The sequence below is a fragment of the Chiloscyllium plagiosum genome, unplaced genomic scaffold, assembly GCF_037043375.1.
Source record: "Chiloscyllium plagiosum isolate Xiang-an unplaced genomic scaffold, Cpla_swu_hap1 HiC_scaffold_21, whole genome shotgun sequence".
NCBI classification, from domain to species: domain Eukaryota; kingdom Metazoa; phylum Chordata; class Chondrichthyes; order Orectolobiformes; family Hemiscylliidae; genus Chiloscyllium; species Chiloscyllium plagiosum.
This window is the reverse complement of record NW_028270159.1, coordinates 8932936-8947078: the sequence shown is the minus strand read 5'-3', so window position 1 is coordinate 8947078 and position 14143 is coordinate 8932936. Positions and strand designations below refer to the sequence as shown.

The window sequence follows — 14143 nt, the reverse complement described above, 5'->3', positions numbered from 1 at the left end:
ACTCCCCACCTCTCTCTCTCTCTCCCCACTCCCCACCTCTCTCTCTCTCTCCCCACTCCCCACCTCTCTCTCTCTCTCTCTCCCCACTCCCCACCTCTCTCACTCCCCAATCCCCACATCTCTCTCTTTCCCCACCTCTCTCTCTCTCTCCCCCCACTCCCTATCTCTCTATCCTAGTCCCCTCCCCAACCTCTCTGACCTAGCCCCCCTCTCCTCTGTGACCTAGCCCCTGCCCCACCTCTCTCTCTTTGCTAGGCTCTGCCTAATTCTGTCTGTCTGACAGGGGGAGCCATGTTGAGTGGAGGTCTTTGCAGGTTGGATTGAAGCATAGAAACGTAGTAACTAGGAGCAGGAGTAGGCCGTTCTGCCCAACGAGCCTCTTCCCACCCCCACCGCCCCAACTCAGTGTGCTCAGGCCTGAATCCAACGCATTAGACTGCTCCTGCTTTTATAGGAACAGGAGTATGCCATTCGGCCCTTTGAGCCTGTTCTGTCATTCAATGAGATCATGGTGGATCTGTGGCCTGAGTCCATGTGGTCCTGATCCTGTAACAGCTCTCCTTAACAAAAAAAATGTATCTATCTCACATTTACAATTAACCGCTGATCCGGCATCCCCTGCCATTTGGGGAAGAGAGTTCCAAATCTCTACCACCTCCATATCCTTTGATCCATTGAGCTCCAAATGCTGCATCCAACTCCTTCTAGAAACTGTACAATGTGTTGACCTCAGCTGCTTCCTGTGGCAGTGAATTCCACAGGCTCACCACTCTCTGGGTGAAAAACCGTTTGGTAATGTCATTCTCAGGGGATTTGTAAGATGTTTGCATGGTTGTTGTAAGAACAGGACAGCACAGGGACAGGCTGATCCAAGATGGCGGTGGAGAAGGACCCTTCAGCTGGAGTTTGTCTATTCCGGCGGGGAGGTGTTTAGACGGCGGGGAGGTGTTTAGATGGCACGGAGGTGCTGGAGTGGTGTTTAGATGGTGCAGGGAGGTGTTTAGATGAGTATTTGAAATGCTATGGTAAAGAAAGCCAGGGGCCTGGAACATGGGATTTGAATCGATGGATGTTTGGTAACCAGCATGAATATGATGGGCCCAAGGGCCTCCTTTTGCTCTGTAAATCCGTGTTTGTGGATAACTAGTTTCAGCCTCGGGATTGCTAGTCCAATAACTTGGGCACTGTAACCTCGGGCAGAGGAGAGAGAATTGCTATGGAGAGTGGGATATGGTTCTGGTGTTCAGTTTGAAAGCTCAGCCAGGAGTTAGCTACCTCAGTGATGACACACAAGGAAGGGTCACCACTTGTGGAACTTAAAACAAAACATTCATTCATGGGGATGAGGGTGTCCCTGATCAGGCTGGTATTCATTTTCTGGCTGGTAAGGGTCAACCCTTATGGGAGGCACAGTGGCACAGTGGTTAGCACTGCTGCCTCACAGCGCCAGAGACCCAGGTTCAATTCCCGCCTCGGGCAACTGTCTGTGTGGAGTTTGCACATTCTCCCCGTGTCTGCGTGGGTTTCCTCCAGGTGCTCCAGTTTCCTCCCACAGTCCAAAGATGTGCAGGTTAGGGTGGATTGGCCATGCTAAATTGCCCGTAATGTTAAGTGAAGGGGTAAATGTAGGGGAATAGGTCTGGGTGGGTTGCTCTTTGGAGGGTGGACTTGTTGGGCCGAATGGCCTGTTTCCATACTGTAAGTAATCTATCTAACCCATTGCTGTGGGTCTGGAGTCACGTGTAGGCCAGACCAGGTAAAGGTGGCAGTTTCCTTCCTTAAAGGGCATTGGTGAACCAGACGCGTTTTGCCTCATCATGGTTATGGTCGTCATTAAACTCTTATTTCCAGATGTTTATTTAATTCACATTCCACCATCTGCTGTGGTGGGATTTGAACCCAGGTCCCCAGAACATTATCAGAGTCTCTGGATTAACAATCCAGTGATAATATCATGAGGCCATGGCTTTCCCTGAGACCATAACGTTGGCAGAATCCACTAGTGAAATCCCGATATCTGCAGTGAATCCATTCCAGGAAGGATTGAGTAAACGGTGATGTTCGCCAGCATTTCAGACTGCAACTGGGGGCAGAGGAACACTGTACATAGAACATTACAGCGCAGTACAGGCCCTTCGGCCCTCGATGTTGTGCTGAGCTGTGGAACCAATCTGAAGCCCATCTAACCGACACTATTCCATTTTCATCCAGATGTTTATCTAATGGCCACTTAAATGCCCTTAAAGTTGGCAGTTCATTCCATGCCCCTACTACCCTGAGTAAAGAAACTACCTCTGACATCTGTCCTATATCTATCACCCCTCAATTTAAAGCTGTCCCCTCACACTAGCCATCACCATCTGAGGAAAAAGGTTCACTGTCCACCCTACCTAACCCTCTGATTATTGTGTATGTCTCAATTAAGTCACCTCTCAAGCTTCTTCTCTCTAACGAAAACAGCCTCAAGTCCCTCAGCCTTTCCTCGTAAGACCTTCCCTCCATACCAGGCAACATCCTAGTAAATCTCCTCTGCGCCCTTTCCAAAGCTTCCACATCCTTCCTATAATGCAGTGACCAGAACTCTACACAATGCTCTAAGTGTGACTGCAACAGAATTTTGTACAGATGCAACATGATCTCATAGTTCCAAAACTCAATCCCTCTACCAATAAAAGCTAACACACCGTATGCCTTCTTAACAGCCCTATCAACCTGGGTGGCAACTTTCAGGGATCTATGTACATGGACACCGAGATCTCCCTGCTCATCTACACTACCAAGAATCTTACCATTAGCCCAGTACTCTGCATTCCGGTTACTCTGACCAAAGTGAATCACCTCACACTTGTCCTCATTAAACTCCATTTGTCACCTTTCAGCCCAGCTCTGCAGCTTATCTATGTCTCTCTGTAACCTACAACATCCTTCGTCACTATCCATAACTCCGTTGACCTTAGTGTCATCCACAAATTTACTAACCCATCCTTCTATGCCCTCATCTAGGTCATTTATAAAAATGGCAAGCAGCAGTGGCCCCAAAACAGATCCTTGCGATATACCACTAGTAACTGAACTCCAGGATAAACATTTCACATCAACCACCACCTTCTGTCTTCTTTCAGCGAGCCAATTTCTGATCCAAACCATTAAATCACCTTCAATCCCATACCTCCGTATTTTGTGCAGAAGCCTACTGTGGGGAACCTTATCAAACACCTTACTGAAATCCATATACACCACATCAACCACTTTACCCTCATCCACCTGTTTGCTCACCTTCTCAGAGAACTCAATAAAGTTTGTGAGGCACAACCTACCCTTCACAAAACCTTGTTAACTATCCCTAATCAATTTATTCCCCTCTAGATGATTATAAATCCTATCTCTTATAATCCTTTCAAACACTTTACCCACAACGGAAGTAAGGCTCACTTGTCTATAATTTCCAGGGTTGTCTCTAATCCCCTTCTTGAACAAGGGGACAACATTTGCTACCCTCCAGTCTTCTGGCACTATTCCTGTAGACAATAACGACATAAAGATCAAAACCAAAGGCTCGGCAATCTCCTCCCTGGCTTCCCAGAGAATCCCAGGATAAATCCCATCCAGCCCAGGAGACGTATCCAGTTTTACACTTTCCAGAATTGCTAACACCTTCTCCTCATGTACCTCAATCCCATCTAGTCTCATAGCCTGGATCTCAGTATTCTCCTCGACAACGTTGTCTTTTTCTAGTGTGAATACTGACGAAAAATATTCATTTAGCACTTCCCCTATCTCCTGTGACTCCATGCACAACTTCCCACTACTATCCTTGACTGGCCCTAACCTTACTCTAGTCATTCTTTTATTTCTGAAATACCTATAGAAAGTGTGAGGGTTTTCCCTGATCCTATCTTCCAACAACATCTCATGTCCCCTCCTGGCACTTCTCAGCTCTTTCTTTAGGTCTTTCTTGGCTAACTTGTAACTCTCAAGTGCCCTAACTGAGCCTTCACATCCCATCCTAACATAAGTCGTCGTCTTCTTCCTCTTGACAAGAGATTTAATTTCTTTAGTAAACCACGGCTCCCTTGTTCGACCACTTCCTCCCTGCCTGTCAGGTATATACTTCTCAAGGACGCGCAGTAGCTGTTCCTTGAATAAGCTCCACATTTCAATTGTGCCCATCCCCTGCAGTTTCCTTCCCGATCTTATGCTTCCTATGTCTTGCCTAATCGCATCGTACTTGCCTTTCCCTCAGCTATAACCTTTGCCCAGTGATGTATACCTATCCCTTTCCATCGCTAAAGTAAACATAACCAAATTGTGGTCATGATCACCTACCTCAAGATCTAACACCTGGCCGGGTTTATTACCCAGTACCAAATCCAATATACCATCGTCCCTTATTGGCCTGTCTACACACTGTGTCAGGAAACCGTCCTGCACGCATTGGGCAAAAACTGACCCACCTGAAATACTTGAACGATAGTATTTCCAGTCAATATTTGGAAAGTTAAAGTCTCCCATGACAACTACCCTGTCACCCTCGCTCCTATAGAGGATCATCTTTGCTATCCTTTCCTCTACATCTCTGGAACTATTTAGAAACCTATAGAAAACTCCCAACAGGATAACCTCTCCTTTCCTGTTTCTAATCTCAGCCCATGCTACCTCGGTGGACGAGTCCTCAAACGTCCTTTCTGCAACAATAAAACTGTCCTTGACTAACAGTGCCACACCACCCCCTTTTTTACCATCTAAATCCCGGAACCTGCAATAAACATTCCTGTCCCTGCTCTATCCATGTCTCTGAAATGGCCACAACATCGAAATCCCAGGTACCAACCCATGCTGCAGGTTCACCCACTTTATTCTGGATGCTCCTGGCGTTGAAGTAGACACACTTCAAGCCACCTTCCTGCTTGGCGGTGAACTCTTGCAACCTTGAAACCTCCTTTCTGACTTCACTACTCTCAACCTCCCGTATACTTGAACTACAATTTTGGATCCCATCCCCCTGTCGAATGAGTTTAAACCCACCTGAAGAGCATTAACAAATTTCCCCCATCCCAGGATATTGGCACCTCTCTGGTTCAGTTGAAGCCCATCCTGTTTGCAGAGGTTCCACCTACCCCAGAATGACCCCCATTTATCTAGGAATCCGAAACCCTCCCTCATGCTCCATTCCTGTAGCCATGTGTTCAACTCCTCTCGCTTCCTATGCCTCACCTCGCTAGCACATGGCACGTGCAACAAACCAGAGACGACAACTCTTGTTTGTTCTAGCTCTAAGCTTTCACCCTAGCTCCCTGAATTTCTACCTTACATCCCTATCCCTTTTCCTACCTATGTCATTGGTGTCTTTGTGGACCACGACTTGGGGCTGCTCCCCCTCTCCCTTAAGGATCCTGAAAACACGATCCGAGATGTGTGTGTACCTTCCACTCCAGGGAATATGTTTTCCTGTCAATTTTCTTTCTTCATAATCATGGGAAAGATTGTTTTAATGTCTGCTTTTGTTGACATGACAACCACCTGTTGATTATGGGATGCTGAGAGTGTGACTGAAGAGCTGTGTTGAAGAGTTAATCCAATGGACAAGACCTTGATGTTGCACTTACCATCATCCAGTCTGTACCATAGCCGCAGGAGAACTCTGGTCCAAATCCATTTAACAGGCAATTATGGTTCAAAAGGGGATTGAATGAAATCGGTGATAAGGTTAATACAATACTTCACACCTTGCTGTGTGCACAGATAAACTGGATTCAATATAGCCCCACCATACTTGTGCCCGCAAGTTTGTACAGAATTACTGGCTGTCCTATCACTCACTGTGGATCTAATCTTCACTTATCCGTGATTACGAAGAAAAACATTTGAAAGGAAACCTAACGTCCTCCGCCTCTGGCTGCAGTCTGAAATATTAATGAACATCACTGTTTACCAGAGAGTTCCTGGAATGGATTCACTGAAGATAGCGGGATTTCACTCGTGATTTTCTGGTTCTTTCAATTACAGATGAACCTACCTACACTCTCCTGTGCATCTAGTCCTACAGCACGGAAACAGACCCTTCAGTCCAACCAGTCCATGCCAACCATGATCCCAAACTAAACTAGTCCCACCAGCCTGCTCCTGGCCCATATCTCTCCAAACCTTTCCTATTTGTGGCTCAGTGGTTAGCACTGCTGCCTCACAGCACCAGAGACCCGGGTTCAATTCCCGCCTCAGGCAACTGTCTGTGTGGAGTTTGCACTTTCTCCCTGTGTCTGCGTGGGTTTCCTCCGGGTGCTCCGGTTTCCTCCCGCAGTCCAAAGATGTGCAGTCAGGTGAATTGACCATGGGAGATTGTCCTATAGTATTTGGTATGTTAGTCAGAGGGAAATGGGTCTGGGTGGGCTACTCTTTGGAGGGCGGAGGTAGGTACTGCAGATACTGTAAATTAGAGTCAAGGTTAGAGTGGTGCTGGAAAAGCACAGCAGGTCAGGCAGCATCCGAGGAGCAGGAAAATCGACGTTTCAGGCAAAGGCCCTGGGTCGATGTGGACTTGTAGGGCCGAAGGGCCTGTTTCCACTCTGTAGGGAATCTAACCTTCATGTCCTTATCCTTAAATGTTGTAATTGTACCCACATCCACCACTTCCTCAGGAAGTTCACTCCACATGTGAGTCACCCCCTGTGTAAACCATTTATTCTTCATGTCTTTTTAAAATCTTTCTGCTCTCACCTTAAAAATGTGCCCCCCGAGTCTTGTAACCCCCATTCTGGGGAAAAGACAGCTACCATTAACTCTATCTATACCCCTCTTTATTTTATAAACCTCTACAAAGTCGCATTTCAACCTCCTACACTCCAGTGAAAGAAGTCCCAGCCTATCCAGCCTTTCTTTATAACTCCAGACCTTAACATTCCCAACAACATCCTGGTAAATCTCTTCTAAGCCCCCTCCAGCTTAATAATATCCTTCTGATAACAGGCAGACCAAAACTGGGCACAGTACTCCAGAAGAGGCCTCACCAATGTCCTGTACAACCTCAACATGACTTCCCAACCCCTAAACGTCTGAGCAATGAAGACAATGTGTGATGGGATTTAAAGATATAGATGGGGCTTGATTCATTTACTAGGACACAACATCATACATGGCAAAATTAATTACCTCTCTCCACCCAGGTTGGGTTTGAGTATGAGAGTACTTTAAGGCTTTATGTTTTCATATCAGAAATTTGGAGATTGCTTCAAATGATTGTCGTTATGTTTTCATGGCATGTGGGTGTTGCTGGTTAGTCCAGCGTATTTTACCCATCCCTAATTACCCTTGACTTTGGGGTAGTTACGCGTCAGTGGATATTGAAGGTGGTGGAGGAGGTAGGTGTTGAAGGTGGCGCCAGTCAGGATGTGCATAACTCCTCAATTGGAGGTCCGTTATCACACTGGGGGTTTGGGGGAAGATTGTTGATCTCGGGAGGGGGGAGGGGGGGTAAATGTTTGAGCATATAGTTAACAAAACCGCGTCATTTCTCTCCTCCTCCTCCTCCCCCCGCCTCCAGGTGCCCGAATTGAGGAATTCCTTTATGAAAAGCTTGACCGTAAGATTCCCTCCAGGATCACCAACGGTGAATTGTTAGGGCAGTACATGATCGAAGCTGCCAGTGAATTCGGTCCGGGCACTCCTTACGGTGAGATATTTTGGGCAGTTTGTTTGTAAAGTATATTGGCCGAGTGGGCAGGTATCCGTCTGGAACAGCTCCTTGTTGTGCCAGGGTCAGTTCCAGCTTGGTGGGTCGCACACTTATCTCTGAGTCTCTCAGCACGGAAACAGGCCCTTCGGCCCAACCAGTCCATGCTGAACGTAATCCCAAATCAAACAGGTCCCACCTGCCTGCTCCTGGCCCATATCCCTCCAAACCTTTCCTATCCATGTATTGATCCAAATGTCCTTTAAACGTTGTAATTGCATCCACATCCACCACTTCCTCTGGTAGTTCATTCCACATGTGAACCACTCTCTGTGTAAAATATTTGCCCCTCAGATCTTTTTTTTAAAAATCGCTCACTTCTCGCCTTAAACATGTGTGTCCTAGTGTTAGTCCTCTCCTGGGGAGAGGACAAATACCCTGAACTCTATCCATACCCCTCATTATTTGATAAACTTCTGTCAGGTCAAGGTTTCAGGTTCAAATCCCTCTTGTGCACTAGATGCCAAGGCTGGTGCAGTCTCAGAGGAGTGCTGCATTGTTGCAGGTTGTGCTGTCTTTCCGATGTGATGTTTGAGTGGAAGGGAAACTGATCGATGGTCACATTGCTGTGTGTGGGAGCTTGCTGTGAGCAAGTGCTTGGAAAGGGTTTATTGATTGTCGATAGGGAGCCTGTGGGGCAGAATGGCCTGAATCCTGTGCAGCTCTCCCTTTACCAACCTCCCAAAGGCCAGTGACAGAGTCACAGTCCCCTTGGGTGGCATCTAGAGGTGACTCTATCGGGGCCCACTATCTGACAGGGAATGCTTGAGGCGCACTTACTGAGCTCAGAGTGGTGTGGGTTGGAATGGGGAGCTGTTGGGTTTGAAATGAGCTAGTCCTGGCCGTCTGGGGAATGATGTTCCAATATTGAAGCGAGAGACCTCTGTCTGTGCCAGGCAGCGATCCAGACAGATTGTTCAAGTCGGGATTCGAGCGCTTATTAACATTCTTCTCAGACAACCAATTAGTTTACAGCCCATTTTACAAATTGAGTAATGTCATTAGGAAAGCCATAATCTCTGACTCATTAACCTCCCCAAAGGTAAACAGTGTGATGTCACACCACTGAGTAACTTTGCTCTGCTCCCACCGGGTGATTCAAGAATGGGAAGAGCTTTATTTTATTTTGTGAACGTTGCAATCTGCTGCCATCATGCTGCTCAGCCCCTGGATAATTCCCGATTGTTGGAATGCTGGAACATATGATTAGATTAGATTAGATTACATTACATTACAGCGTGGAAACAGGCCCTTCAGCCCAACAAGTCCACACCGACCCGCCGAAGCGCAACCCACCCATATCCCTACATTTACCCCTTACCTAATGCTACGGGCAATTTAGCATGGCCAGTTCACCTGACCTGCAGGATCCGTTATTCTTACAGCCATTGTCTGAGAGGGTCAGCTGGCTATTTGGCTTTGGGAGGCATTTGAACAGGCCTGACATTGACCATCACCATGGAAACCCCACCATCTTACAGAGGCTACGGTGGGGTGTCCCTTCACCGCTGACGACATCAGGGAGTAGTTAACATGACTGATCTCCCCTCACCCACACCTCACAGAGCTCCCATCACTCAGGAGAACTTGGAAAAACTCCTTACCCACCTGAGACGACAGATTGGACTTTAATTAATTGTCTCATGTCTGAAGGTGCGGCACATCCTCTGTACTCACCCTCCGACAGTGCACACTCCCTCAGCACTGGCCCTCTGACAGCGTGGCACTCCCTCAGCACTGACCCTCTGACAGCGCGGCGCTCCCTCAGCACTGACCCTCCGACAGCGCGGCGCTCCCTCAGCACTGACCCTCCGACAGCGCGGCGCTCCCTCAGCACTGACCCTCCGACAGCGCGGCGCTCCCTCAGCACTGACCCTCCGACAGCGCGGCGCTCCCTCAGCACTGACCCTCCGACAGTGCGGCGCTCCCTCAGCACTGACCCTCCGACAGCGCGGCGCTCCCTCAGCACTGACCCTCCGACAGCGCGGCGCTCCCTCAGCACTGACCCTCCGACAGCGCGGCGCTCCCTCAGCACTGACCCTCCGACAGCGCGGCGCTCCCTCAGCACTGACCCTTCGACAGCGCGGCGCTCCCTCAGCACTGACCCTCCGACAGTGCGGCGCTCCCTCAGCACTGCACGCTGAGGTGTCAGTCTGGATTATGTTCTTGGTGGGACTGTGACCCAGTGGGTCCAGGAGTCTGAGCGCTTTCCATGGAAGTGCAGGATTGGCATGTGGGAGTGTTGGACAGAGAGTCTCTGTCTGGTGTCAAGGCTGCCTGGGGATGAGATTGAGTGTATAAACATTGTGTTCTTTACCTGTTACCCAAGCAGCTGGGACACAGTCCTCAGTGCCAGAGCTCTGGGGTAAGCTGCAGTGTTCTGACTGAGGACAGTTGCCCCCGATAGGGATTTGTGAGGGACAGTCAAGGGGCTGTATTACTCTGAATGTGATATGGCCAGGCCGGGCTGGACCGCCAGCAGGGTGGGGTAGGGCTGAGGGGCTGAGACTCACACCTCACTGGGCCAGCTCCCTCCTTTACAATGTTGCTGTCTGTGAGGCCACAGTTGAGCTGTACTGGCATTGCTCCCTGTTGGATTCCGTGTATGTGTTTAAAACATCACGTCAAAGAGTCAGGCAGCACGGAAACAGACCCTTCGCTCCAACTCGTCCATGCTGACTGGGTATTGTAAATTAATCTAGTCCCATTTGCCAGCGTTTGGCCCATATCCCTGTGAACCCTTCCTATTTAAAATGGTGCCAGGAATTCCAAAACCTGTCCTCACACAATGACAACATTCTTCGGGGCACTGGTCAAGGGATCGGAGGTCATTCCCCACAGATTAAATGTCATTGACCTCAGGGATTGTGGACACTGGCCTGGGGGGTCAGAGGTCACTGACTTTGAGTTGGGGCTCACTGTGTGGGGAAGGGGCAGAGGTCACTGGTTGGCAAAGGGGTGGGTGTGAGGGAGGTCAGAAGTCCATGTTCTAGAGCCAAAGGTCACTGTTTCGCTGTTATAGTTCTGGGGTCTGAAGTCAGTGACCTGGAGGTTTGGTGGGGGGAGGGGGGTCAGAGGTCACTGTGCAGGTGGCAGGAGAGGACTGAGGTCAGTGGCTGGGGGTTTGGTGGGGGGTCAGAGGTCACTGTGCAGGGGGAGGAGAGGTCTGAGGTCAGTGACCTGGGGGTTTGGTGGGGGGTCAGAGGTCACTGTGCAGGGGGAGGAGAGGTCTGAGGTCAGTGGCCTGGGGGTTTGGTTGGGGGGTCAGTGGTCACTGTGTAGGGGGAGGAGAGGTCTGAGGTCAGTGGCCTGGGGGTTTGGTGGGTGGGTCAGAGGTCACTGTGCAAGGGGAGGAGAGGTCTGAGGTCAGTGGCCTGGGGGTTTGGTGGGGGGGGTCAGCGGTCACTGTGCAGGGGGAAGAGAGGTCTGAGGTCAGTGGCTTAGCGTTTTGGTGGGGGGGGTCAGCGGTCACTGTGCAGGGGGAGGAGAGGTCAGTGGCTTGGGGGTTTGGTGGGGGGGTCAGCAGGTCATTGTGCAGGGGGAGGAGAGGTCAGAGGTCAGTGGCCTGGGTGTTTGGTGGGGGGGTCAGCAGTCACTGTGCAGGGGGAAGAGAGGTCTGAGGTCAGTGGCCTGGGGGTTTGGTGGGGGGGTCAGCGGTCACTGTGCAGGGGGAGGAGATGCCAGTGGCTTAGGGGTTTGGTGGGGGGGTCAGCGGTCACTGTGCAGGGGGAAGAGAGGTCTGAGGTCTGTGGCCTGTGGTTTGACTGTCTCTGGCCTGTAAGCTCAGAGTCACCTCCATGTCCCATTAAGGAAAATTTGCATTGAAGCAATTGGTAATGACGGACCCTGGGAGGGTGGGATAGAATTCCCCATTTGTCTTGCTGTTCACTCCAGAGAGAGATGGAAGTGTCATGTGTTTCCAGAATCTATTCTGTCCTTTTTGTTCTTTTATCTTCAGTTTAAACTGAAAGCTACAAACAGAATATTACACTTTCACATTTAGTTTATTCATCGTGTCATCTCCACCTTGAATTATTAATTCCTGTCTTGACTTTGTTGTGGCAGTCCCGATGTCAGTTCCCCAAGGTACTGTTATTAATAACTGCTGTAAGATTCAGGACAGGAATCGGTGGATGGAAACTGCCTGGAGCTGTCAGAGCTTTCACGCAATGTGGACTCAGGACAAAACCCACTCTGATGGACTTCTCACTCTACTTCACGCTCGGGCTCCCTCACCACCGGGCTCCCTCACACTCCCAGTCCCTCACGCCCGGGCTCCCTCACGCCCGGGCTCCCTCACGCCCGGGCTCCCTCACGCCCGGGCTCCCTCACGCCCGGGCTCCCTCACGCCCGGGCTCCCTCACACTCCCAGTCCCTCACGCCCGGGCTCCCTCACACCCGGGCTCCCTCACACCCGGGCTCCCTCACGCCCGGGCTCCCTCACGCCCGGGCTCCCTCACGCCCGGGCTCCCTCACGCCCGGGCTCCCTCACGCCCGGGCTCCCTCACGCCCGGGCTCCCTCACACTCCCAGTCCCTCACGCCCGGGCTCCCTCACACCCGGGCTCCCTCACACCCGGGCTCCCTCACACCCGGGCTCCCTCACACCCGGGCTCCCTCACGCCCGGGCTCCCTCACACTCCCAGTCCCTCACACTCCCAGTCCCTCACACTCCCAGTCCCTCACGCCCGGGCTCCCTCACACCCGGGCTCCCTCACACCCGGGCTCCCTCACAACCGGGCTCCCTCACACCCGGGCTCCCTCACACTCCCGGTCCCTCACACTCCCGGTCCCTCACACCCGGGCTCCCTCACACTCCCAGTCCCTCACACTCCCGGTCCCTCACGCCCGGGCTCCCTCACGCTCGGGCTCCCTCACGCCCGGGCTCCCTCACACTCGGGCTCCCTCACACTCGGGCTCCCTCACACTCGCGCTCCCTCACACTCGCGCTCCCTCACACTCGCGCTCCCTCACACTCGCGCTCCCTCACACTCGAGCTCCCTCACACTCCCGCTCCCACACACTCCCGCTCCCACACACTCCCGCTCCCTCACACTCGCGCTCCCTCACACTCTGCCTCCCTCACACTCTGCCTCCCTCACACTCTGCCTCCCTCACACTCTGCCTCCCTCACACTCTGCCTCCCTCACACTCCCAGTCCCTCACACTCCCAGTCCCTCACACTCCCAGTCCCTCACACTCCCAGTCCCTCACATTCCCAGTCCCTCACACTCCCAGTCCCTCACCTTCGGGCTCCCTCACATTCGGGCTGCCTCACACTCCCGCTCCCTCACACTCCCGCTCCCTCACACTCCCGCTCCCTCACACTCCCGCTCCCTCACACTCCCGCTCCCTCACACTCCCAGTCCCTCACACTCGGGCTCTCGCTCACTCCCGCTCCCTCACATTTGGGTTGCCTCACATTCTGGCTCCCTCACACTCCCGCTCCCTCTCTCTCCCGCTCCCTCTCTCTCCCGCTCCCCCTCACTCCCGCTCCCTCTCTCTCCCGCTCCCTCTCTCTCCCGCTCCCCCTCTCTCCCGCTCCCCCTCACTCCCGCTCCCCCTCACTCCCGCTCCCCCTCACTCCCGCTCCCCCTCACTCCCGCTCCCCCTCACTCGCGCTCCCCCTCACTCGCGCTCCCGCACACTCGCGCTCCCGCACACTCGCGCTCCCGCACACTCGCGCTCGCGCACACTCGCGCTCGCGCACACTCCCGCTCCCTCACACTCCGGCTCCCTCACACTCCGGCTCCCCCTCACTCCCGCTCCCCCTCACTCCCGCTCCCCCTCACTCCCGCTCCCCCTCACTCCCGCTCCCCCTCACTCCCGCTCCCCCTCACTCCCGCTCCCGCACACTCCCGCTCCCGCACACTCCCGCTCCCGCACACTCCCGCTCCCGCACACTCCCGCTCCCGCACACTCGCGCTCCCTCACACTCGCGCTTGCGCACACTCCCGCTCCCTCACACTCCCACTCCCTCACACTCCGGCTCCCCCTCACTCCGGCTCCCGCTCCCCCTCACTCCCGCTCCCGCACACTCCCGCTCCCGCACACTCGCGCTCGCGCACACTCGCGCTCCCTCACACTCGCGCTCCCTCACACTCGCGCTCCCGCACACTCGCGCTCCCGCACACTCCCGCTCCCCCTCACTCCCGCTCCCCCTCACTCCCGCTCCCCCTCACTCCCGCTCCCGCACACTCCCGCTCCCGCACACTCCCGCTCCCGCACACTCCCGCTCCCTCTCTCTCCCGCTCCCTCTCTCTCCCGCTCCCTCTCTCTCCCGCTCCCTCACACTCCCGCTCCCGCACACTCGCGCTCGCGCACACTCCCGCTCCCTCTCTCTCCCGCTCCCTCTCTCTCCCGCTCCCTCTCTCTCCCGCTCCCTCTCTCTCCCGCTCCCTCTCTCTCCCGCTCCCTCT

General features: G+C 52.8%; 1 protein-coding gene across 5 annotated transcripts in view; it reads left to right on the top strand.

The window, feature by feature from the left end:
• The window catches only part of LOC122564622 (endophilin-B2-like), a 163192-nt gene that overhangs the window by 50931 nt on the left and 98118 nt on the right, over positions 1-14143 (top strand). For all 5 annotated transcript variants that reach the window (XM_087998224.1, XM_087998223.1, XM_087998222.1 and 2 more), the window contains exon 3: positions 7538-7666. In XM_087998224.1, the coding sequence (XP_087854350.1) occupies positions 7538-7666 (129 nt within the window). The remainder of the gene's footprint in view (positions 1-7537; positions 7667-14143) is intronic.